Here is a 27,915-nt window from a genome sequence, read left to right as displayed (position 1 = left end):
CCCATTCTTTGACCATGGGGTAAAAAAAATAAAAATAAATTTCATTGTTTGTCAGTGGAAGAGGAAAATAAAAAGCTCAATAGTGTTAGTACCAGTGAAAGGAAAATAAGACCCTTATTGGAGAAACTGAGATAAAAAGTTAACTTCACTTAGAAAAACAAACCCTATTTTTTTTTTCTTGACTGGCATTTACTGCCAGAATTTATTATAGACCACCCTCCTGCAAACCAAACCCAGGCCATCACAGCTTATAATGAAACATACAGAATGTTTTTATATTCTTTAGTTTTTGTTTAAACTTTATTAAAAGAAATCAAGACATACAAATAGGAAATATAACTGTGTGCAATGCATGGGGAAGAGGAGGCTTCAGAATGTTCTGGGGTATATTTTCAGAATGTAGCACCCCCTGACCCCAAAGCATGTGAAGTAACCCAGAGGAAGGGTGGGTAACATTTCATCTCAGGGTCCAGTTCTTGGCAATAGTGGAGCAATATGTACAGATGGGAGCTAGACGCTAGTCACTTTTAATGAAGTTCGTTGAAGATCATTGACTCAACACTCCATGGAGAGAGAATTAGAGCACAGGACACCCATGGATGAGGCAGACACTAGAAAAGGATACTTGCATTCTTCACATTTGGAGGACCTTAAAGCAAACCCAGATTCTGTGAAAGCAGCCCTTGATTGTAAAGCACTGGAGGTCCAGGAGAGATACAAGGAAGCTGAACTATTACTTCAAATCAGTTTGACTACAGCTTCACATTTACTGAATAGATTCTTCTGCTTAAAGTTAAGGTGGGGTGGCTACACTCTTCCCCTGCCAAGAGGAAGGACATCCTTTGAGTATGTGCAAAAAATGCTCACATGCCTGAATACAATGCCCTGGCAAAATGTGGACAAGGATAGGTAAAAAGGGAAAAATAATCCTGAGATGTAAATCCGGCCCTGCTTACAGCCTCATTTATTGAATGCTACACTACATCATTACTATACATTTTCAGTACAGCGAATAGTGTATGGCCAGGTCTGGTCTGCATTGAACATGTAGATATTTTGCTGGCTGAGAAAAGTCTGATGATGCATGGAGAGTTTCACGTTGGAAAGGATGTCTTCATGATGACTGGAGATCATGTGTATTATGTGAATAAGTCCCATCCAAGAAATGCTGAAGGGAAACCTAAAGACAAATAGTGATATGCAAATATTGTACAGTATATACAATATTGAATGATGTAATACTTTATAGTGATAGTGCAGGGAAGGGTTATAAACACTGTTTTATATCAACAAAAAAAATGGTTAGGTATCCATTTTCTGATGTCCCCTGGGCAGTATGAACCCAGAAGTGCTCAACTCTGAGAACCTTGGATCAGAGTTGTCAAACTCTGGCCTCTCTGGCTGAGGAAGAAATTAATTAAGCACAGTCGGTGCTTATTTAGCTTCAACAGCATGCAAAGGTGCCATCATGGGTCTAATAGTGAATCTGTCACCTGCACTTCACTATAACATAAATTTCTTGTCATCCTCCTTAGTTTTTTAAAATTAATTTTACTATCCCAACATTTAATATGTAGCACCCTCCTAGATAGGTTACTAGGAAAGCCAGGTAATTTATTTTATTTTATAGTCTGGAACAGTTTGTTTTTGCTTTGGACTTTGCGGGTTTGATTGCTTCTGGCTATTTTCTGAAGGATTCAAGAATATGGTAGAAGGAGGCAGATAAGCAGCCTGAATATTTATGTAGCTTCAGCCAATCCCTGGGAGAAGGTGCCCAGACAGTGGCTGGGGAAGTGTAAAATTAGTTTAGAGCCTGAGGCAGCCCTATTTTTGTCCAAGCAGAGAAGTTCCCATCTTGAAGGACTGCTACCCTTCTAGGCAGCCCGTCTGAACATTCTACCTGTTCTCATCAAGGTTCCAGCTGTGGCAGAGCTGAGGGGTCTTTTCTGCTAAAATCTCTGAAGCTAAGCTAGGGATTTCACTGGACACTGGGTATCTGGTCTGGGAGATTCACTGAGGGATTGTCGGTCTGATATTGGAAGGAGGCATCCAAGTATCCAGGCGCATTGTGAGTACAGACCTGAATGCAGGATCCTAGTAACTGTTGCTGCTGAAATCCCTAGCATATCAGTACTAGTGCTTGCATGCCCTGGGACATTGCTGAAGGTGTCCCTGTACTGTTCATTTTTCTCAGTCTTTGCTTGATTGTCCTGAAAAGTAGGAGGACAGTGAAGAACATCCTCAGTTTATTGCTTAGCGCTCATGCATAGCTCCAACTGTCCCTGATTTCAATGGACTTTCCCTGATTTGGAACAAAGTCCCTCTGTCCCTCTTTCCACCTCATGTGTCCCTAATTTTGGTCTGATCTCTGTAGTTGTATATAAAATGCACTTTTTATCTTTTAGAAAGTGTTTCCCAGTGCTAAACCTTTCATCCAAATTCTAAATTGCTGCATTTGTAAATGTTAAAAGCCAATATAAAAGAATAGCAGTGGTATAAAAAAAGCACTTGTGGATTTAATTAACCTTTCTTTTGGTTAAGTCTCCTTTAAGGGGGTGTGACAGGGGGGCGTGTCCTATGCCTACATACGTTTGCTAGTAGGTGTCCCTCATTCCCATCTCAAAATGTTGGGAGGTATGCTCATGGAGTATCCCACAGCTACATATGTCCTATCCATGTTAACCAGCAATACATTTAAAAAAAAGTCAACCCCTAGACTGCTCATTAAACCAGAAGAGTGACTGTTGCCTGGCTGCTATTACTTTGATCTGGGATAGGAACCTGAGACATATCAGCAGCCCCTACAAGGTTGAGAGCTATACATACAATAAATTAAAAAACACCCAACAACTCCCCCGCTCCAAGTAAACACATATATGTACACAAACTCATGCATCGGGTACGCACAAGTGTGAAAATCAAAATTGTGTCACACATATTAGGTATCATCATGCATGCCAATGTAAGAGCGATTACTTCTAAGTCCCTGTACACACGGTCGGAGATTTCCACAACCAAATCCGTCGGATTTTGCCCATCGGATTTTGTCCGTTGGATCTTGTCCGAAACTGTTGCATACACACGGTCGGACAAAGTTGGCAAAAAATCCGATCTTTCAGAACGTGATGACGTAATTTCGTTACGATGGGACTACATTCAGGCTAGTAGCCAATAGCTTTGATGTAGGAATTTGATCTGAGCATGCGTGGCACTTGGTCCGATCAAAATTCTCTACACATGATCGGAGTATGTCCGACCGGCCCAGTTGGTCGGGAAATATTTCCGACATGTTGGAAAATTGGGTCCGACGGATATTCCGACGGAATCAATCCGATGCATACCACACACAGTCGGATTATCCGACGACGCGGTCCGATCGAACACATTCCAACGGATTCTCCGACCGCGTGTACAAGGGCTAAGGCCATCATTTATAGTTAAATCTAAATTGATAACTTGTAAAAGCTTTTAAATTGTCACCAATGGACAATTTTGATTGCGGTTTTACAGGAGCATGCAGTTTTGAGGATTGGCATGTTTGGTATCTCAACACAACATCATCAATAAATTGGGGGTTATATTGTGTGTGTACTAACAAATTTGAGTGTATTTTTTACTGACAATATAGATTTGATAAACTGTAGTGTGAATATTGCGTGATTTCAAAGTAATGTGTCGTTACCTTCATTATTTTCCAGCAGTAGACTCTATTATGCTGTATATAGATTTTTCCTTATCTGTTGGTTCCTTTTCGTATAAAGAAAATAAGTCAGCTTGGCTGGAATAGAGTTATAGGACTAGGACTTTGCATATAAATAAAATATAAATATTCTGTATCTTTTACATATGCAAGTTATTACCATTAGATTTCCCAGTGCAGCGGCCTACTAACAGTGCAGTACAGACAGGACAACAGCAATTATTTTACATATTGATAGCAGCACAAACCCATTTTACTGCAAATACCCAGCATACAGATTCATATTAACATACCATGTACAATAATATTTACCTCATAGTGAGATTCTGGACATATTTTCCCCTGCATATAAAAGACATATTACATCATACGAAGAAATAATACATTTTATTACGGGGTAATATGTTATTAGAAATTAGTGAACCAAAAAATTAGGTTGCAGTTTTTTCCTTTAATCACATTCCCTCTGCTACATTGATTGATATCCTTAAAAAATAAATAAATAATAAAAACAACAACCAAACACACCCAGGACTCTTTAAAACATTCATTGCATGAATGTCAGAAGCATTTGTGCACACTGAACAAAATGTCATCATAGCATTTGTAAGATTACTGCCTATGTCTTCAGGTTCATCTGTTGGCCAAAATGTGGTATAGTTTTCTGAAACACCTCGGTGAGAAAACGACACTGTATTTTGGCCATAAATTGGCGCTGTACGTGATTTTGTTCAGCAAGCATGAATGCTTCTGACATTTGTGCAACAAATGTTTTATAAATAGACCCCCAAGTGTATGGCCTTGTATTAGTATAGCAAGTGCTCAACGCTCCCCCATATTGGTACCCATTTGCCATTTATCACTAGGAATATAAGGGGCCCAAAAAACTGTCCCCATTTCAAATGCAAGTTTGGTACTAAATGATATTGGTTTCTTTTGCATCCCTATTTGGTGCATGCCTGTACGGTAGCTGCTATCAGCCATAATAACCAGGTAAAGGAGTCCTTTATACCTATTACGGTTACCAGGGATCAGTTTCAGCTTTAGTCCGCAGAAAACAAAAATTCTGAGCAGGCTTCCCTTTTTTCTTTGTTTTCTTGTTAAATATTTTATTGTGTTTTACAAGTTACAAATTAATTGCATCATACAAATTCTTATATAACGGAGAGTCAAAAACTTATAACATATAACAAAGCTTCATTAATGTGTATAGATTAACAAGGTAAAGTTATCTATTGGTGTATACTGACTATCTTTATAACAAATAATGCTTCTTAAGATAAGTCATGTTATGTTGACATTATTATCTAAAAAAAATATAAGATACAGGTAGTAATATAACCTCAATAATCTAGTATATATTGATGTTAACTTGGAATTTTATGAGTTGGCTGATGAATAGGTCATTCAAACAAGGGACAAGATCCGACTCTATGGCTTGGCAGTACCTGGTAAGAAGAATGTACGGACATCAATCATCCCAAGTTTTCATACTTATAGAATGAGTGGTACATGGATTTGGCTAAGGGAAAGTTTAGCATAAAGGAAAGAAAGGGAGAAATGGGTAATCCAGAGAGGATTAGTTGAATAAATATTCAGAAAATATTAAAGCCTGAGAAGCAGATATTCAGGACGTTTCAGATTATCATTAGCAGTAATCAGCATGGATTCATGAAGAATTGTTCTTGCCAAACCAATCTACTAACCTTCTATGAGGAGGTGAGTTGCCATCTAGATAAAGGAAGGCCCGTAGACGTAGTGTATCTGGATTTTGCAACAGCATTTGACACAGTTCCCCCATAAACATTTACTGTACAAAATAAGGTCCGTTGGCATGGACCATAGGATGAGTACATGGATTGAAAACTGGCTACAAGGGCGAGTTCAGAGGGTGGTGATAAATGGGGAGTACTCTGAATGGTCAGAGGTGGGTAGATGGGTCCTCCAGGGTTCTCTGATGGGACCAATCCTATTTAATTTGTTCATAAATGACCTGGAGGATGGGGTAAACAGTTCAATCTTTGTATTTGCAGACGATACTAAGCTAAGCAGGGTAATAACTTCTCTGCAGGATGTGGAAACCTTGCAGAAAGATCTGAACAAATTAATTGGGTGGGCAACTACATGGCAAATGAGGTTCAATGTAGAAAATATAAAATAATGCAGTTGGGTGGCAAAAATATGAATGCAATCTTTACACTGGGGGGGCTCTAGGGGAATCTAGCATGGAAAAGGACCTGGGGGGTCCTAGTAGATGATAGGCTCAGCAATGGCATGCAATGCCGAGGTGCTGCTAACAAAGCAAAATATTGGCATGCATTAAAAAGGGGATCAAAAAAAGGGGATCAACTCCAGAGATAAGGCGATAATTCTCCCGCTCTACAAGACTCCGGTCCGGCCGCACCTCTGGAATATGCTGTCCAGTTCTGGGCACCAATACTCAGGAAGGATGTACTGGAAATGGAGCGAGTACAGAGAAGGACAACAAAGTTAATAAAGGATCTGGAGGATATTAGTTATGAGGAAAGGTTGCTAGCACTGAACTTGAAAAGGGTTTAGGTCTGGAGATCTGCTTGGCCGGTCCATCATCTTTACCCTCAGATACTTTAGCAAGGCAGTGGATGTCTTTGAGGTGTGTTTGGGGTCATTATCATGTTGGAATATATGAATTAGTAAAAATGCGGCGCTACCAAAAAATTGCTAAATAAAATCAGTGTGTAATAATCTCAAAATAAATGTGAATAAAATAATATCCACTAAATATAAATACAATAGGTAATGGATTAATTTCAAAAATTCAACAAATATACGTGAATGCAATAAATGTGCAAAAATAGTGAATAGAAATCCGTGGAAAAATATTCAGACACCTAAACAATCCACATAGACAATCCAGATGCAAACAAACATAATAGAATATCCATATGAAAATTATAAAAAACAATAGTGAAATAACGTGAAAAAATAAATATTTAGTCCATGATTAAAGTGCATTAGTGACTAATGCCATTGCAAAATAAATGGATAAAGTTCATGCAAAAAAATGTGATCAGACGATTCCCACAAGTGACAAATCACTGCAAACTTGTCCTCCCAATAGCTCCAGGATATCCAGACCATAAAGAGTAAAAGAACACAGAGGGCTCTCATGTGCAGTAACTTCGCTATTTTATTGAAAACAACAGTAAAATCCACACTTACATTTAAGATAACAGCAGAGTGTGCAGCAGACGCGGACTTCCGGTTTCGGCCGAAAACCGGAAGTGATGGGTCCGACACCAAATTCCTTCCCTCTGTGTTCTTTTACTCTTTATGGTCTGGATATCCTGGAGCTATTGGGAGGACAAGTAATATATATCCTCACAGTGAAAACGTAATCAGCGGTGAAGCAGTGTGAACGAAATAGAAGCCAGCAGTTACCCTTTTATACAGTGCCTGTATACCAGTTATTGGAGGTGAGAGGCTGGGGGAAATAGTTGGTGCACCCATTAAGCACTGAAGTTTGCAGTGATTTGTCACTTGTGGGAATCGTCTGATCACATTTTTTTGCATGAACTTTATCCATTTATTTTGCAATGGCATTAGTCACTAATGCACTTTAATCATGGACTAAATATTTATTTTTTCACGTTATTTCACTATTGTTTTTTATAATTTTCATATGGATATTCTATTATGTTTGTTTGCATCTGGATTGTCTATGTGGATTGTTTAGGTGTCTGAATATTTTTCCACGGATTTCTATTCACTATTTTTGCACATTTATTGCATTCACGTATATTTGTTGAATTTTTGAAATTAATCCATTACCTATTGTATTTATATTTAGTGGATATTATTTTATTCACATTTATTTTGAGATTATTACACACTGATTTTATTTAGCAATTTTTTGGTAGCGCCGCATTTTTACTAATTCATATATTTAATTCTGGTGCAGAGAACACTTTTTTATGCTGGCTGCTTCCTAGATACATTATTTCTTTTCTGTAGGATAACTCAGGTGGAGCGCACTAGCATTTCCTTTTTATATCATGTTGGAATACTGCCCTGCGGCCCAGTCTCCAAAGATCATGCTCTGCTTCAGTATGTCGCAGTACATGTTGGCATTCATGGTTCCCGCAATGAACTGTAGCTCCCCAGTGATGGCAGCACTCATGCAGCCCCAGACCATGACACTCCCACCACCATGCTTGACTTTAGGCAAGACACACTTATCTTTGTACTCCTCCTCACCTGATTGCCACCACACACGCTTGACACCATCTGAACCAAAGAAGTTTATCTTGGTCTCATCAGACCACAGAACATGGTTCCAGTAATCCATGTCCTTAGTCTGCTTGTCTTCAGCAAACTGTTTGCAGGCTTTCTTGTGCATCATCTTTAGAAGAGGCTTTCTTCTGGGTTGAAAGCCATGCAGACCAATTTGATGCAGTGTGCGGCGTATGGTCTGAGCACTGACAGGCTGTCCCCCCACCCCTTCAACCTCTGTAAATATAAATATTCTGTATCTTCTTCATATGCAAGTTGTTACCATTAGACTTCCCAGTGCAGCGGCCCACTAACAGTGCAGTACAGACAGGACACCAGCAATTATTTTACATATTGATAGCAGCACAAACCCATTTTACTGCAAATACCCAGCATACAGATTCATATTAACATAACATGTACAATAATATTTACCTCATAGTGAGATTTCGGACTTATTTTCTCCTGCATATAAGAGACATTTTACATCATACAAGGAAATAATACATTTTATTACTGGTAATATGTTATTAGAAATTAGTGAACCAATAAATTAGGTTGCAGGTTTTTCTTTAATCACAATCCCTCTGCTACATTGATTGATATCCTTAAAAAAAAAAAATCAACATCAACCAAAAACCCAGGACTCTAAAACATTCCTCTCTCTAAGACCCCCCGAGGGCTTTCACACTGCAGCGGTGCGCTGGCAGGATGTCAGGAAAAGTCCTGCCAGCAGCTTCTTTGGAGCGGTGTGTTTACCGCTCCTCCACCGCTGCTCCCCATTGAAATCAATGGGGCAGCACTGTAATACCTCCGGCAAAACGCCGCTATTGCGGCGTATTGCCAGTGGTTTTAACCCTTTCTCAGCCACTAGCGGGGGTAAAAGAGCCCCACTAGTGGTCGGAATAAAAATAGCAGCGTTTTACCGCCGCCGCTATGGGCGGTGTGGTGTGAAAGGGGTCTTAAACATTCCTTGCATGAATGTCAGAAGAATTTGTGCACACTGAAAAAAATGTCATCATAGCATTTGTAAGATTACTGCCTATGTCTTCAGCTTAATCTGTTGGCCAAAATGTGGTATCGTTTTCTGAAACACCTCGTGAGAAAACGACACTGCATTTTGGCGCTGTACGTGATTTTGTTCAACAAGCATGAATGCTTCTGACATTTGTGCAACAAATGTTTTATAAATAGACCCCCAAGTGTATGGCCCTGTATTAGTATAGCAAGTATTCAACGCTCCCCCATGATGGTACCCATTTGCCATTTATCACTAGGAATGTAAAGGGCCCAAAAAACTGTCCCCATTTCAAATACAAGTCTGGTACTAAATGATATTGGTTTCTTTTGCATCCCTGTTTGGTACAGTAGCTACTATCAGCCATGATAACTGAGTAAAGGAGTCCTTTATACCTATTACTGTTACCAGGGATGAGTTTCATATTTGGTCAGTAGAAAACAAAAATTCTGATCAGGCTTTCCTTTTTTATTTGTTTTATTTTCTTATAGAGAATCTTCCCTATAATGTTAAATGCTGTGAAAATCTCCTCTGCATCCTCACCCAATGGATTCCACCTACAGAATGAATGAATCGGATTCTCATAACAATTTATTATAGGAACTGGAGCATAGGATTCTAGGGATTTTCACAGTCCAGTTCTGTCACTCTAATCGACACTTTCATCTATATATATATATATATATATATATATATATATATATATATATATATATATAAAGTATTTATATGAAGTATTTATAATAAGAGATGAGCATTCTTTTTGATCGGTCCCCTTTATTGTTTTTGGCAAATTTGTCATGCCATTTTTTTTTCCAGGCAAGCCGCTAAATACAGATGAAAAACATAAAGGAGCTTCCTTACTTACCAAGGAATATATATATGTATATATATATAGGAATTTATATATGTCTATCCACGTCCCCTCTGGCGGGTGTCACCCGGGTGCGGCCCGCACCCCCCGCACCTGCCTAGCAACGCCACTGAGGGATGGTACAAATTTAACAGGGATATTTAAGGTTCTCCTTGCTGTGGGAAAACTAGCCTAGCGCTGGTATGGTACAGTATGTTTTAATAAGGGTTACTTTTTTTTTTAATATAAAAATAAAAAGTGAATGAACAAGAAGATGGCAGTTTAGTGGAATTTAACCAGATATTTTGTAACTTAAATATAAGAATAATTATAAAAACTATTACCTGAGTTCCTGGCAAAGTCATTTCATAGATGTGTTGTTCAGGAACATGTTCATTCTCATACACTGTACTACTTGGAGTTTCTAAAAAGAAGGTGCTATGTAAGTGGTGTAAAAAAATAGTTTTATGCACACGAGATATAATTAGAAATAAGATAAAATCAAAAATGTTATCAAAAGGATCATATAATAAAACCAAATCATAAAATCAATAAGATAACACACATTCTATGTTATATAGTAGTTGATATAAGCCCTTGTACACACGGTTGGAGATTCCGACAACCAAATCCGTCGGATTTTGTCCAAAACTGTTGTTTACACACGGTCGGACGAAGTTGTCGGAAAATCCGATCGTTCAGAACGTGATAGCGTTATTTTGTTGCAACGGGGCTATGTTCAGGCTAGTAGCCAATAGCTTTGATGTAGGAATTTGATCTGAGCATGCGTGGCACTTTGTTCGATCGGAATTCTCTACACATGATCGGAGTATGTCCGATCGGAACATTTTGTTGGAAAATTTGGTCCGACGGAAACAGTCTGATGTAGACCACACAGTCGGAATATCCGACAAAACGCTCCGATCGGACACATTCCGTCAGAATCTCCAATCGTGTGTACAAGGGCTATCACATGAGAAATGGGCCCGATATCCAGCAAAGCATGAAGTACATCAAATCCAAAAGATAAAATGGCACTTATGGGGCTTGAAAGGTTAACACTCAGGAAAAGGAACGTGTGCCCTATCAAAACATAAAAAAAAAAAAAAAGGTCTAAATAAAACTTCATAACTAAGGACCAAAGAAGGATCTGTGGAAGATGAGCTTGTGCCTCTCATAATGTTGGAATTAAACTTTATCACTAAGTGCTCCCTTTTGAAGGCCTGTCATTACCACCTTATCTATTGGAATACATACACTCACTCACCAGTCACTTTATGTACACCTGTTCCTTTGCTTGGTAACACAAATTGCTAATCAGCCAATCACAAGGCAGCAACTCAATGCAGTCACATTTGTGTGGGCATATTAGCAAAATAATTTAGCAAAACAAGGCCGCAAATTACAGGCCTTAAAGAATCTTCTACTGACAGCTTGGTGGCAGATACAACAGCCACCTTCAGAGGTCTAGGGGTCAAAGCTGTTTTGGCAGCATAAGGCCGCGTACGCATGACCGGACTTTCCGGCAAAATAGGTCCGACGGAATCAGTCCATCAGACATTCCGATCGTGTGTGGGATAATCCGATCATTTTTCTTAAAAAAATTCAGACGGATCTATAAATAGAACATGTTTCAAATCTGTCCGACGGACTCAATACCTATCGGGAAAACCGTTTGTCTGTATGCTGGTCCGATGGACAAAATACGATGCAAGGGAAGCTATTGGCTACTGGCTATTGAACTTACTTTTCTAGTCCCGTCTTACGTCATCACGTTCAAAACAAATGGACTTTCGAACGGTCTTTAGTCGGTTTGTGAATGGGCAAGTTTGTTCGTTCGGAAGTCCATCGGAAATCCATCGAAAGTCCGTCGGGAAGGCCGTTGGACCTTTTCTGCCGGAAAGTCCGGTCGTGTGTACGCGGCATAAGGGAGACCTACTCATTTAGGTGGGTGACCATAAACATATGGCTAATTGGTGTATATATATACACAATAAAATGTTTTACGTAGTGTTCACAAGTTGTTAAAGGATTTTCTGGGTTTGTATCTCAATGGCTGATCTTCATTAAATTACATAATGAAGACAAGTGTTGTTAATCCAACAGAATTCTGTGTTTTTCTGTACATGGCAGTTATGGTCAAAACCAGATTTAATCTGAACTTTCTGTAGAACTCCTGACCAATTACTTTCTTTTCAATATGTCCTCATTGAAGGGTTTTACATATGGTTTGCAATGCTGTCCTGATCTAAACTATGGTTTAAATGACACATAATGAATTTCACTCAAAGAAAAAGAATACTATACTTCTTTTTGCCTTTAGAACAAAGTACACAATGACTTCAAGGATGAATATCCCAAACACTGTGCCAATGACAATTCCAGCAATTTCCCCACCGCCAAGTCCACTTCCAGAGGTCTGACATAGTGTTGTAGCTGTGGGAACATAGAAGACAGAAACAGGGAAATCGCAAGAGAAAATGGTGATTAGTTTTATCAAAGAATCCAAATTTAAATGAACAAAATAATTGTCAAAGCATGCAAAAAAAAAAATGAATAAAGTATTTCTAAACCCAAATAATTGAACCAAATACACTTAGAGCCCGTTCACACTGAGGCAGCACGACTTGCAGCACGACTGCCTCAGGCGACCGGGATCCGACTTTCGCGGCGGCTTGTGAAATGATTTCTGTATAGAAGTCAATGCAAGTCGCCCCAAAAGTCGTACAGGAACCTTTTTCTAAGTCGGAGCGCCTTGAGTCGCTCCGATTAGAACGGTTCCATTGCATAGAGCAGGACGCGACTTGTCAGGTGGCTAAGTGTCGCCTGACGGGTCGCCCCTGTGTGAACCGACCCTAAGGGGGTTATTTACTAAAGCTGGAGAGTGCAGAATCTGGTGCAGCTCCACATGGAAACCAATCAACTTCCAGGATTTATTGTCAAACTTTAATTGAAAAAGCTGAAGTTAGAATTTGTTTTAAAACAGGGGGGTTGTGTTGCGCTACCTTAAAAACCAAATAATATGAGAGAATAATAAATAAATGAAAATAACACTAATACTGGCGAAACCAAGTGTAAGTGCAGGTGTGTTTGTAAAAACAATGCCAAGTGATTATAAATTATATAAAAAGTGCATACGTGCATTTATACATAAACTATTTAAAGGTGTCTATGTGCATCATTCAAGTGTCACAAATTCAAGGTACATTTGCTACATGCAACAAAACGCATATACCCAAATAGAAAAACAGTGTAAAATTGCAGTGTATATTAAAATTAATTAAAACACACACAAAAAGAAGATTAATTCCAAACAGGAATCAAATAGCAGCAAATGAGTGAGTTAAGCTAGCAATAGCAACAAATTATACTAATAATAGCAGCAAATAAATAAATCAGTGAATCACACTATAGTGTCCCATACATGATCCAATCGTGCAAATCGAGTAATCACAATCCAAAAGATGTTTATCTTTTTGTGTGTGTTTTAATAAATTTTAATATACACTGCAATTTTACACTGTTTTTCTATTTGGGTATATGCGTTTTGTTGCATGTAGCAAATGTACCTTGAATTTGTGACACTTGAATGATGCACATAGACACCTTTAAATAGTTTATGTATAAATGCACGTATGCACTTTTTATATCATTTATAATCACTTGGCATTGTTTTTACAAACACACCTGCACTTACACTTGGTTTCGCCAGTATTAGTGTTATTTTCATTTATTTATTATTCTCTCATATTATTTGGTTTTTAAGGTAGCGCAACACAACCCCCCCCCCCCCCTGTTTTAAGTTTATAGCATTGAGAGCCAACTCATACAGTGATTGCTGCTTCTGTAGTTATTTTACCTCCTTTCTTTATTGCCCATAGAGCGCGGAAGCCTTTTGATATACATACCTAGAATTTGTTTTAGCTGTACATGGTAGCCAATCAGCTTCTGAGTGCTCCAGTTTTAGTAAATCCCCCATTACCAAAAGTATTGGGACACCTGCCCAATACGGACTAAGACACCCCAGTCTTAGTCCGTAGGGTTCAATATTGAGTTGGCCCACCCTTTACAGCTATAACAGCTTCAACTCTTCTGGGAAGGCTGTCCACAAGATTTAGGAGTGTGTCTATGGGAATGTTTGACCATTCTTCCAGAAGCGCATTTGTGAGGTCAGGTACTGATGTTGGATGAGGAGACCTGGCTCGCAGTCTCCGCTCTAATTCATCCTAAAGGTGTTGAGGTCAGGACTCTGTGCAGTCCAGTCAAGTTTCTCCACCCCAAACTTGATTATCCATGTCTTTATGAACCTTGCTTTGTGCAATGGTGCACAGTCGTGTTGAAACAAGAATGGGCCATCCCCAAACTCTTCCCACAAAGTTGGGAGCATGAAATTTATGAAATGCCTTTGTTTACTGACATCTTAAGATTTCCCTTGACTGGCACTAAGGAGCCAAGCTCAACCCCTGAAAAACAACCCCACACCATAATCCCCCACCACCAAATGATTTGGAAAAGTGCACAAAGCAAGGTCCATAAAGACATGGATAAGCGAGTTTGGGGTGGAGGAACTTGATTGGCCTGTACTGACCTCAACCCAAAAGGGATGAATTCGATTGGAGACTGCAAGACAAGCCTTATCGTCCACATCAGTGCCTGACCTCACGCATGCGCTTCTGGAAGAACGGTCATACATTCCCATAGACACACTCCTAAACCTTGTGAACAGCCTTCCCAGAAGAGTTGAAGCTGTTAAAGCTGCAAAGGCTGGGCCAACTCAATATTGAACCCTACGGACTAAAACTGGAATGCCATTAAAGTTCAAGTGCCCCAATACTATTGATAATATAGTGTATGTTGTAATGGACATGCATTGTAACTTCAAACAGTATTTATTCTATCCTGATTTCAGGTAAATAATTTGAGCATAGGTTATTCCTTTTTTCCCTTTTTTTCTTTTTATTACCCTCCCATAAACAAACAACAACAACAACAACAAAAAAAGAGGGAGAAAAAAAAAGAGAAAATAAAGGGAATTGTTAATTCCCCCCTTTTCAGCATAGGTTATAAACAGGCACATCCATTACTACAGCAAGGTGACAAAGCTAAAGCATGGTAACCCTTTTGAATTGGACAAGTAGCCCTCCCAACCCCCAGTAAACTGGCACATTCTATTACACCAACGCATGTAATGTGTGTTGACGTGGGTTGAGCATGTTACTGTAATGCGATAGTGAAGGGGCTCTAATGGGTATATGTATAAATGAGTCTCTGGGCAATTTGTCCAGTGAAGAATAGATATTTGTCAAAGTGAGAGGATTTTTCAACCATTTTACAGTCACACTCACCACATTGGCAATAGGCAAAATGTACACCTGGTAATGCAGTTGCTGGCAAACAGACATGGAATATCAACACATGGAAAGGATTAATGAAGATTTGGATTTGGCCTCCAAGCAAAACTGTTGACCATAACTTTATGGGGTCTGTCATTTTTGTGTGTGTGTGTGGGGTGGGGGGGGGGGGTTACTTTTTCAGCTCTTGGAGAGGTAAATTTCTGCTCGTCGTTCTACCTTTTATCAGAAGTACAACAGGCTCTATGTGCAAGAACACACGATTAGCACACTCAATACGGAATACATAATTATGTAAACATGAGATTGTGACAGAAACACCTTTGGGGAAAAAACCTTAACTTGGCACCCATCCACCAGCACTGGCTGATATCTTAAGCCTAATTGCTGCCACAGTACAAGGGTTGCCAATCTAAATATTTTATTAACATTTTATGGAAAGCCCCACATTTTTGTGGACATATAAACAACAGCGCTAGATATGCAAACTATGCATCGTAAAGGCAGCAGCCTTGTGTTCACTATTCCTTAAAGTGGAGGTCCACCCTAAAGTGGAGCTTCGGCTCATTGGAACCCTCCCCCCCTCCGGCGCCACAATTGGCACCTTTCAGGGGGGAGGGGGGTGCAGGTACCTGTACAGTACAGGTATCTGCACCCACTTCTGGCGTAGATTCTGCAGAAGGTACGCCCCTTTCCGCAGAATCTACGCTCCTTTCCGAAGGTCCCCCGCTGCCTCCTGGGAAACACATGGATCCCAGAGACAGCGGGTCCATCTTTATTGCGCAGCGCGACTCACGCATGCGCAGTAGGGAACCGGGAAATGAAGCTGAAAGGCTCCACTTCCTGATTCCCATACCCAAGATGGCAGCGGCAGCACCTGAGAGAGGATCGAGAGATCGACTTCGGGTGCCGACATCGCTGGCGCGCTGGGCGGGTTAGTGTCATTATTTTAAAAGTCAGCCGCTGCAGTATTTGTAGCTGCTGGCTTTAAAAAAAAAAAAAAAAACGGCGGACTCCCGGCGGACTCCCGCTTTAAATTAGAAAGCGTAATTGTTTTGAACCTACAAGATTAACTTCATTACTAGCATCAGAAAAACACAACTTGTCCACAGTTACATAATGCCTAAAAATATAACATTAAAAATCCCAGCCTATAAAGGTAGAGCTACACATAGAAATCCTTTTCTAGCAAGGAAATGTCCCCAAAAAACAGTAGTCCTTATCTGCCAAAGCTGCTGCAACCCAGCGTCTCTCTGCAGAACCACGTGCTTTGGATTCCCCAAGGATTATACGATTTTAGAGGCACTTGTAAACGCAGGGTCCTTGAAAGAGTGGTCATAGCTTCAGATTCCCCAGAACCCAGAGCACTTTTCTCTAGCCAGACTGGCTTTTTCAATGCTTCTCTCATATTATCCATATAAAGTTTATTGGTATATTTAAAATAATAGTCATGCTGTGGTATTTTTCATACTACAGTGTCCTTGCATTCCGTTACTTACTCCTAAACCTTTCCACTCTGCATTTCATACTCCTGAACTCCCAGCTCTACAATACTCCTGAACCTTGCACTCTGCATTTCCCATAGCGCCCAACTGTGCCTGATTTCTATGGACTGTCCCTAATTTGGAACAAAGTCCCTCTTTCCTCCTCACTTGTCCCTCATTTTAGTCTGCTCTATATAGTTGTATATAAAATGCACTTGTTATCTTCCAAAAAGTGTTTTCCAGCGCTAAACCTTTCATTCAAATTCTAAATTCCTGCATTTGTATTCCATTATAAAGGAATGGTAGTGGAAAAAAAAGGACTTGTGGATTTAATTCAATCATTTTTTATGTACAATTCTCCATTAGTTACTATTGACCCCTGAATACTGCATTACCTACTGATAAACCCTGAACGTATGAAACCTTCTAAGTGCTGAGGCAAAAAAATCCCCCCGCGTTTGGTTCGCACCAGTTTGTGCAAAATTTGTGCGAACATGAAAACACCCTTAAAGTTCATGGCATACAAACAAGAAAAATCAAATTTTAAAGGCTTATATGCAAGTTATTGCCATAAAAAGTGTATGGGGACCCAGGTCTTTATCAATGCAAAAATTTTAAAAAAAAAGGATTTTTTTTCAGGAGCAGTGATTTTAAGAATGCTTAAAGTGAAACAATAAAAATAAAATATTCCTTTAAATATTGTGCATGGGGAGTCCCCTTAGTCTGGCTGTGAAATAGCACATCCGTCTGATGTGTTTTGCAGTCCTGCAGTAAAATGACATTTCTAAAGGAAAATAATTCATTCAAAATTGATCGTGGCTGGTATGGTTTTTAAGGGGAACTCCACGTTAAAATGAAAAAAAATTGGCATGCCCCCCCACCCCAAATCCATCTAAAACCATACCAGGCCACATGCTCTCATAATTGGGAGGGTGCTTTGGGGTCCCCCCAACACACCTTGTCCCCATCCCTTGCACAGTGATTGTGGGGGTCTGCAAGTGAGGGGGCTTTTTGGAATCTGGAAGCCCCCTTTAACAAGGGGGTACCCTGATCCCGCCCCCCCCCCCCCCCATGTGAATGGGTATGGGATATATTGTACCCCTACCCATTCACCCAAAAAGGTGTCAAAAAGAAAAAACACAAATGAAATTTTTTGACAATTCCTTTATTGAGAAAAGAAAAAAATTGTGTCCAGCGATGTCCCTCCTTCCTCAATCACAGTGACAGCTGTTATAAAGGCAAGGGCAGGGCCACCCACTGATGTAACCGCTGGAAGAAGATAGTGGAGAAGCCCGGCAGAAGAACCGCAGAGCGGGAGAAGAGGCCGGAGAGCGGAAGAAGAACCGGAAAGCACAGGGAAGTCGGAAGAAGATCCCCGAAGTCAGAAGAGGACCCCCGGAGCTGCCTAATAAACTACTTTAAAAACCTGTGTTTTGTGTTTTTTTTATTGACACATTTTCCCCTCGGGTGAATGGGTAGGGGTACGATGTACCCCATACTTATTCACATAGGGTGGGGGGCCCCCTTATTAAAGTGGGCTCCCGGATTCCGATGAGCCCCCCCCCGTTCGCAGACCCCGACAACAAACTCCCAGGGTTGTCGGGAAGAGGCCCTTGTCCTCATCAACATTCTTGCAGGCAAACCAGTATAGATGAATTGGGCCGATATGTTTTCCTCATTGCCTGATTGACAATAGAACATTTTTAGTGGCAAATGTGTATATCCCTCCCCCATTTAAAATAGATGTTATGCTTAGATTAAATGTATTCCTGCTAGATAAGCAAGATATACCAATTATAGCAGTGGGAGATTTTAATGAAGTCTGGGATAGTAAGTTGGATAGATTCCCCACCCGGAATATATCACAGTCCATTGAAAAGGGGCGGTTGAGTCAATTCCTGGAGGAGATGGGATTACTGGATCTCTGGAGGGTGTGAAACCCAGGCGTTCAGCAATATTCTTGCTATTCGGCCTCGCATTCCACACTGTCCAGGATAGACATGGCTTTGGGCAATGATAGAGTTTTAGAGATCATGGAAAAAATAATATACTGGCCAAGAGGGATATTGGATCATTCCCCATTAGTAATTACATTGAAAATGGGAGGAGAAAAAATACAGAAGGAATGGTAAATAAACCCATATTGGTTTGAATTATTTAAAAAATCAGATCTTTTGAGTTTTTTGAGAGAATTTATAGAACTTAAAGTGGTTGTATACTCAAATTTTTAACTTTTACCGACAGGAAAGCCTATAATAAGGCTTACCTGTAGGTAAAAAAAATATCTCCTAAACCTGTACGGTTTAGGAGATATTCCCCTCGGTATGCGCCGCTGACTGCAGCGGCGCATGCGCACAAGGGGATTCTCGGCCTGAAAATCCGGTAGTGGCTGGCCGGCCGGAATGAAATCTCCCACGCGCATGCCCGGGAGTGACGATATCACAGCTCCGGCCACTCACAGCGCCGGAGCCGCGATACCCGGAAGAAACGCAGAGGGAGCATGTCAGCTCCCTCAGCGTGGATCGGGCCAGATGTCGGGGCCTCGTTCTAAGGTAAGTATTTCATAATGAGCTAGTATGCGGTGCATACTAGCTCATTATGCCTTTTGCTTTGCAGGTTTAAAAAAATAAAATAAAAAATTGCGGGTTTACTACCGCTTTAAAGTGGTTCTGCACCTAAAAAAAAAAATATTAAAAGCCAGCAGCTACTAATATTGCAGCTGCTGACTTTTAATAAAATCACACTTACCTGTCCCAGGGTCCAGCGATGTCAGCGGCAGATGACGAGCGATCGCTTGTCTCGCTGCTGCCCCCGCCACCATCCTCTGTCAGGGGTCTGCGAGTCGCGCTGCGCTTCTCTTCTGGTCCCCCGCTGTGTCCTGGGAACTGTGTGTTTCCCAGAACACAACGGGGGGGGCGTGGCGTCTGCGGGGGTCTGTGGCGGTCTGCCCGGAAGTGGGTGCAGATACCTGGATTATCCAGGTAACTGCACCCCCCTCCCCCTGAAAGGTGCTGATTGTGGCACCGGAGGGGGGGAGGGATCAGATTAGCGGAACTTCCGCTTTAGGGTGAAGAACCGCTTTAATGCAGGTACAGCAACGGCAGGGATACTATGGGATACTATGGGATACCATAAAAGCCTTTCTTAGGGGTATCCTAATACAGTAAGTGGTTAAATATAATAAGGATGTGACAACCCGGGAGGAAAGAATCAGGAGGGAAGTAGTTGCGGCTGAGGATAACTACATAATAGATCCAACATCGGAGAGGGAAAAACCTGGCTTGATAAACAACAAGAATATAAGTTGATAATTATGCAGAGGGTGGAGACAAAATGTCTCCTACAGTGACAGGCCTCCTTTGTGGAGGGTGAAACTATAGGAAAGATGTTGGCGCAATTGGTGAAGTCCAATTCCCCACCATCCACCATCACTGCAATTAGATCCACAGGTGGGGAGATAAAATCAAACCCTATAAAAATAGTGGAAAACTTTAAGGAATATTATAAAAGTTTGTACACAGCTGAAAAAAAAAAAAAAAAAAAGAGGAGTGGGTATAATGGAGGATTTCCTAGGGATTCTGGAAATACCTGTAATTACACAAGAGGAAAGATATAAATTAGAAACTCCAATAACACTTGTGGAACTCCAACAGGCAGTAGCCGTTATGACGAACCAAAAGTCTCCTGGCCCGGATGGACTGACTTCCAATTGAAACTTATAAATATTATGGGGATATTTTGTTGCCAGAACTATTACAATTTTAAAAGGAGCAATTGAGGTGGGACATCTGCCCACATCAATGATGGAAGCAACTATTATAGTGCTTCACAAAGAAGGGAAGGACCCACTGGATGTTGCAGCATATAGGCTGATTTCCCTCTTACGTACAGATGAAAAAATTCTAGCTAAAGTTCTTGCAGCTAGGTTAAATGGACTAATTCCTAAATTGGTCCACCCCGTTCATATCTAACAGATCCACCAGTACAAATATTAGAATAACTTTTTTAAATTTGCAAGCACCTATAGAAAATGAGGGATCAAGACCTATCCAACTAAGGGTGGCTGATGTTGTGGTTGTAAATGTTAACTAACCATTTCAAGGTGTAGTTTGGGGATTTGCATCAGGTAAGGAGGGAGGTGCTACAGCAGTGACTTTATTACACCCGCTGGGGTCTCTGAATCGAATTGTTTTATATGCAATTTTACTCCTGCCTTCTTGTAAGCAGTTTTAACCTTCATTAAAAAGCCTGGATTTTTAATTACTACACTATGGGGGTTGTTTACGAAAGGCAAATCCACTTTGCACTACAAGTGCAAACTACAAGTGAAAAGTGCACATGCAAGGAAAATAAAAAAACTGCATTTTAGCTTGCACATGAGTGGATGAAAAAATCACTAGAGCTTCCACTCATTTCAGATCTACCCCTCAGATTTACAGCGACTGCACTTCCAAGTGTACTTTCAGTGCAATTTCAAGTGCACTTTGCACTTGTAGTTTGCACTTGTAGTGCAAAGTGGATTTGCCTTTCGTAAATAACCCCCTATGAGTTCCTTGTTTGTCTTTTCCTTTTTGTTGAGCCTACTGTTGAACATCCTGGTCGTATGGCATTGGTAACCCATCCTGGAATCTTGGCTCCTGATATCCATCCATCCCATGGGGATACTGGGATAAAGTGCAGCCAACCCCCCATCTTGCTATCACAGTAGCTGGTAAGTCACTTGAGAGTTGGGTGTGAAGATTTTGCTATCCACACTGAAGTATGATTTTTTGTTGATATACAAGTTTATATGAACTTTTTGCACAAGAGCACCTTTTTCCTGATGGATTTTAGTGGCTTATTAATGAATGTTTTTTTTACATTCTTATTTACAGTTTTTTATATATACAAATGTTTACTTATGAATTTATGCACTTTATATTGATAGCGCAACATGTTTTTTAGTCGTAATAATATGTATACTGTTTATGTGGACATTTTGTGAGCACAGCTCTCACGTGGAAATTATATTTTTTTACTATTTGGTGACACTTTTCCCAGCTTATTTTTTTTTTTAATGAAGATTACAAATACGCTTGTTGTATCTTCAAACCAGTGAAAGCATGCACTGGGAACCAGGCCAGTATCAGAATTTGCCTGGCGGTCAAGTAGTTAAACTTTAAGCAGTTGGTACATGCAGTGGGCACAGACCTTACAGTAGGTACATGGAAAGGTTCCAGATACAAAACACTGAACTCATTTACCCCTGACAAGCTTTGAGGTGGCAGACATTTTGGAAATGAGTCAGTAGCGGAGATTAGAAAATTAGAAAGCTGACATTGTACTGGTGTCAATGGAATTGGGGGGGGGGGGGGGGGGGGCGCATTTGTAAATCTTATTCTGTTGATTACTGACTGAGGGAGATTTTTTCTCACTTTGGGGAGATATACTCTGAATAGCCAGTTCTGTATCCAGAACAGGAAAGCCCAGAGCGAAAAATAAATAAAATTAAAAAATAGCAGAGGGCTGGCATGACAGGATTGGCAGGGTACAGACAGAAGTTAGAGATCTTACCTGATTGGATGAGCTTTGGGAGGAGGGGACAAGAGAGTAAAAAGGAGTTGGCCCCTCCTCCAGCATCAGTGCAGCGTACGGTAGCAAGCTTCCCACCCAAGCTCCCTGTTTGTTTTCTTTGTTACAAATGTCTTTTCTCCACAGATCAGTGTGTAATCAGGATGTCGTTGCAGCTGGAGGGTGTTGGTCTTTGTGGGTGAATGAAGAAACCTCGGATAAGGTGAGTTCGGGACCCATTGGTGGAATGGTTCCCGATGGTGGTATTCCAGCTAACGGTGGTTTCGCTGGAATTTGGTTAACGGTTGCACTGCGGTCAGTTGGTTGCCTCCGAGCCAGTATGTGGGCTAGAGGCCTATTATCATATATAATAGGTACCGCAGTGCATTATTATTATTAAACAGATGGTATGTGGAGTGCCTGTAAAGACCAACACGAATATCAGAATTTTATGGTTATGTTCATTTAAATTTATTGATTAATAAAGGGGCTGCTACCGCCAAAATTTACTCCAACTTGGTGTGGTCTCTATTAATTGGAAATGGTATGGGGGCTGTAGCAAGGGTTGGTCAGGCAGTATGGAAGTATAGTGCATCTGTTATACAATGGTCATGGAAATAAAGACAACTTTCCCCAACAGGACACAGGTAAACGATCTTCACATATTGCAATGAGGCTTATTTGATCCAAAACTAGAGATACACTTTAACCTGTAAAAAATAGTGTATTTAACCACTTAAGGACCGCCTCACGCCGATGTATGTCGGCAGAATGGCATGGCTGGGCACAAGCACGTACCTGTACGTTGCTTTTTAAGTGCCCAGCTGTGGGTCGGGAGCGCGCCGCCATTGGCTCGCTCCCGACCCAGTCCTGTGCTCCGTGACCGTGGCTGCAGGACCAACGGACCCGATCGCCGCCGGTGTCCGCCGATCAGGTCACAAAGCTGAAGAACAAGGAGAGGTCTGTGTAAACAAACCTCTCCCCGTGCTTCCCTGTGTGGCTGTCACCAATTGCCTCTTCCCTTTTATAGGGAAGGACAATTAGTGACATCATATGCCAGGCCACGCCCCTACAATAAAAAAACACATAATGTCATACATAACACCTACACTGCCCCCTAGTGGTTAACTCCTTCACTGCCAGGGTCATTTACACAGTAATCAGTGCATTTAAATAGCACTGATTGCTGTATAAATGACAATGGTTCCAAAAATTTGTTAAAAATGTCCGATGTGTCCACCATAATTTCGCAGTCACAATAAAAATCGCTGATCGCCACCATTACTAGTAAAAAAAAATATTAATAAAAATGCTATAAAACGATCCCCTAAAGGGGGCGTGACCGGAAGTTGAGGTGGACGGACGTGCCTTTGCTGAGCTCCGCCGAGGCCTCTCAGCATCTTCGTCCATCCTTGTCCACCGGGCGTTTTCTCGCCCCGCCAGACCCTACATCCAGCCGGGGGAACATCTGAGCTCCGGACGGAGCCGTTATTTTCGGCCGCTCCGACGCCGAAATTGATCCCGGGGCTGCGGGCGGCGAGACAGGCCGGTCTCCGCCGCCATCTTGCGGCCCACTCCACACCTGGAGACCTCCGGACGGCAGCTTTCAGGACGCATCCCGAGCCGGATCCCACGGCGCCACTCACCACTGGGCCCACAGGACTCCCCCGCCTGGGACAGGGGACTGATGATCGCCCGTCGGAGGTCAGGAGAGGATCCAGCACTACACCCTGAGAGGTGAGACCCGGCGGCCATCTTGGTACACCCGAGGCCTACAGCAGCTCTCTTGCAAACCCCCTCTGGCAGCTGTCTCGCAAATCCTTTTAGGGAGGACACTGTCCCCAATCTCAGTACAGCCTGCCCCCTACTGGATAGCTGTCGGACCGAACGCCTCTCTAAGTCCTGCACAAGCTCTAGGCCCCACCAGCGGCCATCTTGGTGCACCCAGTTCCTCCTTCTACCCTCCTGAGGCCCACATCTCTCCAATCTGCACCCTGTTTTGTGCCTGGACTCTCCCTGTAACCCATTAGTGCAGTGTTTCCTGGACTCCATCACCGGACTGTCTGCCGCGGATGCGGCCTGGTGAGGCCTAACGAGGCCCAGTGAAGCCTGCCAGTTACCACACCTTCCTGCACCAGCGCCTGGCAGGGGGCCTACTTACTGGAACCTGGACACTACAGCTGCCATCTCATCCCCCCACACTCCAAGATCCCTAGACAGCTGAAGTAGAGGCGGTGATTGTGAGCTCCACGGACTGCAGGTGAGGCACTGTCTTAGCCCAGGGGGCCCTTGCTTTCCCCAGGCCTCACCCTGCTGGGTTCTGGACACTCTCCCCATCCCCACGGCTCCACGGCCCTCTCCCCGACCCGGCCTCCTCCTGGGTTCAGGCTCTCCACAGCCTGACTACCGCCCTAGTGGGTTAGAGCTCCGGCTAAGGCCCCTTCTCCAGGCTACACCTGGCTTGGCCTCCATCATCTCCGCTAGGAGTCTCCGTGGACCATTCCAGGAGCCCCCCCCCCCTGATCTGGGTGAAATTGTTTGACCATCAAGGCGGACAGCTACGGTCAGTTCACGGGAGTCATCTATTCACCAGTCAGCTCTCCCTACACGGCCTCTTCAACAAGCCCCTAAAGAGACATACCCCCCTTCTCCTGAGTCTTTCATAATTTCAGTTGTTGGAATCAGCGCAAACTAGCAGAACTCATGGGCGACTAACAACGCTGACACCATGTCTTAGTATGGCTTAATATACCGCTCCTTTCCTAAGGGACCCTGCACCGCTTCATAAGCTCTCACATACACAGGGTCATTATCAGCTGCCCCCCGGACCCCTCCGGATACTACATGGGCAAAGTTGGTTTTCAAAAGAATATATATCAAGGCTTTATCCCGCCATCGACCTCCCGTCCTGCACACGTCATGGAGCGATACCTACACAGATCGCAATCTCCAGCCTTACACACGTTGGCGGAACCACTAGAGGCCATCGACCCCCTGCCCTCCACACCTAGTTCTCTTCACAAAGGTGGCTCTACCCAGCAAACAAATCCTGCCGAAGCAATTACGGTGACGGTCCTGGACCTGAAACTACAGACACTCCTACAGGATTTGACACGCAATATAGCTACAGAGGTTGGAAAGCTTGCTCGGGAGCTTAGGGGAGAGATCGACCAGCTTGGAGAGCGTACTGCCACTTTGGAATCTAAATTTGATGAGAATGTGCAATACATGTACGTATTGGAGGACGAAAACGCATTTCTTAAACACACAGTCTCCCAAATACAACTACAACAAGAAGATTTGGAAAATAGAGAACGTCGCTCAAACGTGAGGATTCGTGGAGTCCCTGAAACAGTCAGTGATAAGGAGTTGCGGGTATACTTGCTTGATCTGTTTGTCACTCTGGCTCCGCACATACCAGATATCGATTGGCGTCTAGACAGAGCCCATAGATCTTTGGCCCCTAAACCTCCTCCTGGATCCAATCCAAGGGACATTATAGTCCGTTTCCACTATTATGACAGCAAGGAAGCTTTAACTGCAGCCACACGCAATAAAAATCGCATCGATTTCAAAGGCTCTAAGATCCAGATCTTCAGCGACCTTTCTCCCATCACCTTGGCCAAAAGGCGCAACCTCCGACCAATCACTGCACACCTCCAACTACACCAAATCCCCTACAGATGGGGTTTCCCTTTTCGGCTGTCAGCATCCAAAGATGGCACACAATACTCTATCAGAGAATTGCATGAATGTGAGGCCTTCATTCGCAATTTGGGCCTCCCACCTGTCCCGGAAGAGGACCTCCAACTCCCCCCGCCCGCTCTGGCCCCCAAACCTCTCCAAGCCCCTACGGCAATTTGGACCCCAGTTCGTCGGAGACATCAGAGAGGCTTCTCCACACCGCAACGCCCCAACGTGCCTAAACAACCTGCCTGAAGTTCCGGCGCCTGTCCGAATTGCACCTCCTTACCCTTGGTTTCCAGGAACCTATCGGACCTCTTCAGGAACTCTTCGGGGAACATCCCCCTAACTTTAAATCTCTCCCATTTCTGTAGTGCTCAACGAGCCTCCTCCCCCCCCCCCCCCGCGGGGCCCCTTCAGCTGGTATTGTACTCCCAGTCGATGGTGGTATGTCTGACCACTGTTCAAATGTTAAGAGTCCGAGGTTAATCATTCTTTGCGGGAGCGGTACATAGTTTACCACTCCAAATGTTTGTTATGTCCCTTTATAGGTCCAAGGTATTCTGCCTTGGCTCCCTGAAGATTTTATATCCTTCAGGCTTTCAAGATACATGTTTTATGTTTTTTGTTTTTTGTCTCTTCATTTTTGTCTCTCTATATTTTACTCAGGTTATTTTTTTCAATTTTTCAAAGTTTTTACCAGGTCCTTTTTTGACCTGTCCTGGTTCTTACATGTCGCTGCAGGTTGTAAACTTGACATACAATTTTATGTTACTAGGAAATGCTGATGTGTATATGCCTCTTCCAGACCTCCTTAGATCAGAGCACTCCAACCACATGTACCAGATTCCAATATCATCTGCTAATTATTCCATGAATGTATTATGGCTCTAAAAATATTTTCCTGTAATGTTAAGGGCTTGAATTCCTTAAGAAAACGCTGGCTAGCCCTGCGGGAATTCAAATCCTCAGGGGCTGATGTGATAATGGTTCAGGAGACGCACTTCCGCCCGGAGGGCTCATTTAAATTTGCCTCCAAGCTGTACCCTACTGTTTTTATGGCCTCCAGCCCATCTGGGAAGGCTGGAGTAGCCATTTTGATTAAACGTTCATGCCCTATACGGATCCTTGCTTCGATCCTAGATCCCCAAGGTCGGTTTATACTCCTGAACTGTTCTCACCTGAACACCTCCTTTACCTTAATTAATATTTATGCCCCTAATACGGGACAAATTGGCTTCCTCACTAGAGTATTGGATCGGCTGCGCTCCTTCTCTCAGCCTTTCGCAATCATAGGCGGGGATTTCAACATGTGTATGTCCCCTGGTAGGGATAGATTAGCACTCTCTCAACAAACCCCGTCCCTCCAAACTCTTAAACTGTCCACCTCCTTTCGCAAACTAATCCGCTCCCACAATCTCTTTGATGCATGGAGAGTGAAACATCCCACCCATCGCCAATACACCTTTTTCTCCCCCCCACATAAATTGTATTCCCGACTGGACCACTTTCTAATAACTGCACCCTTGCTACCCAATGTGGTATCTTCTGAAATAGAGCCTATCACGTGGTCTGATCACGCTCCCATCACTCTCAATGTGACGCTCCATAACGCATCACCTAAAACTTGCCACTGGAGACTGAATGAGTCTTTATTGCGACATGCTGAAACCAAAGATAGACTGCTCAAGAGATTGGAGGAGTTTTTCCATCTCAATGTAGGCTCCATTTCAGATATATCTACTGTGTGGGAGGCCCACAAGGCAGTTTTTAGGGGGGAATGCATCTCAGCTGGCTCACGTCTGAAGCGGGACTCTGTTAGGCTGAGGGTGGAGCTTGTGGCCCAGCTGCAGGTCGCGGAGGCGCGGTTACTCCGCTCCCCTACGGTGGATCGCTTGCGTGCAGTGACTACTATTCGCAACCACATTAAGGCTAAAGACGCAAAAGACATTTCAAAATCAATGTTATGGTCTAAGCGAAAGTTCTATGAGTTTGCAGACAAACCACATAGGATGCTTGTCCAC

At 42.4% G+C, this 27,915-nt stretch overlaps 1 protein-coding gene across 2 annotated transcripts in view; it reads right to left on the bottom strand.

The window, feature by feature from the left end:
- Nucleotides 1-320: 320 nt before the first annotated feature.
- The window catches only part of LOC143933774 (cell adhesion molecule CEACAM1-like), a 43,656-nt gene continuing 16,061 nt past the window's right edge, over nucleotides 321-27,915 (bottom strand). The window contains exons 5-10 of one of the 2 annotated variants that reach the window (XM_077456778.1): nucleotides 12,130-12,258; nucleotides 10,167-10,246; nucleotides 8,387-8,416; nucleotides 4,013-4,042; nucleotides 3,683-3,747; nucleotides 321-1,180 (exon numbers count right to left, since the gene is read on the bottom strand). In XM_077456778.1, the coding sequence (XP_077312904.1) occupies nucleotides 3,688-3,747; nucleotides 4,013-4,042; nucleotides 8,387-8,416; nucleotides 10,167-10,246; nucleotides 12,130-12,258 (329 nt within the window). In that variant the 3' untranslated portion in view covers nucleotides 321-1,180; nucleotides 3,683-3,687. The remainder of the gene's footprint in view (nucleotides 1,181-3,682; nucleotides 3,748-4,012; nucleotides 4,043-8,386; nucleotides 8,417-10,166; nucleotides 10,247-12,129; nucleotides 12,259-27,915) is intronic. The other variant, XM_077456779.1, reaches the window with a different exon arrangement.

The sequence above is a fragment of the Lithobates pipiens genome, unplaced genomic scaffold (genome assembly GCF_037356315.1).
Source record: "Lithobates pipiens isolate NorthernLeopardFrog02 unplaced genomic scaffold, aLitPip1_a1.2 Scaffold_27, whole genome shotgun sequence".
NCBI lineage: Eukaryota > Metazoa > Chordata > Amphibia > Anura > Ranidae > Lithobates > Lithobates pipiens.
Note: the sequence above shows the minus strand (reverse complement) of the source record. Positions and strands in the feature narration are given on the sequence as shown.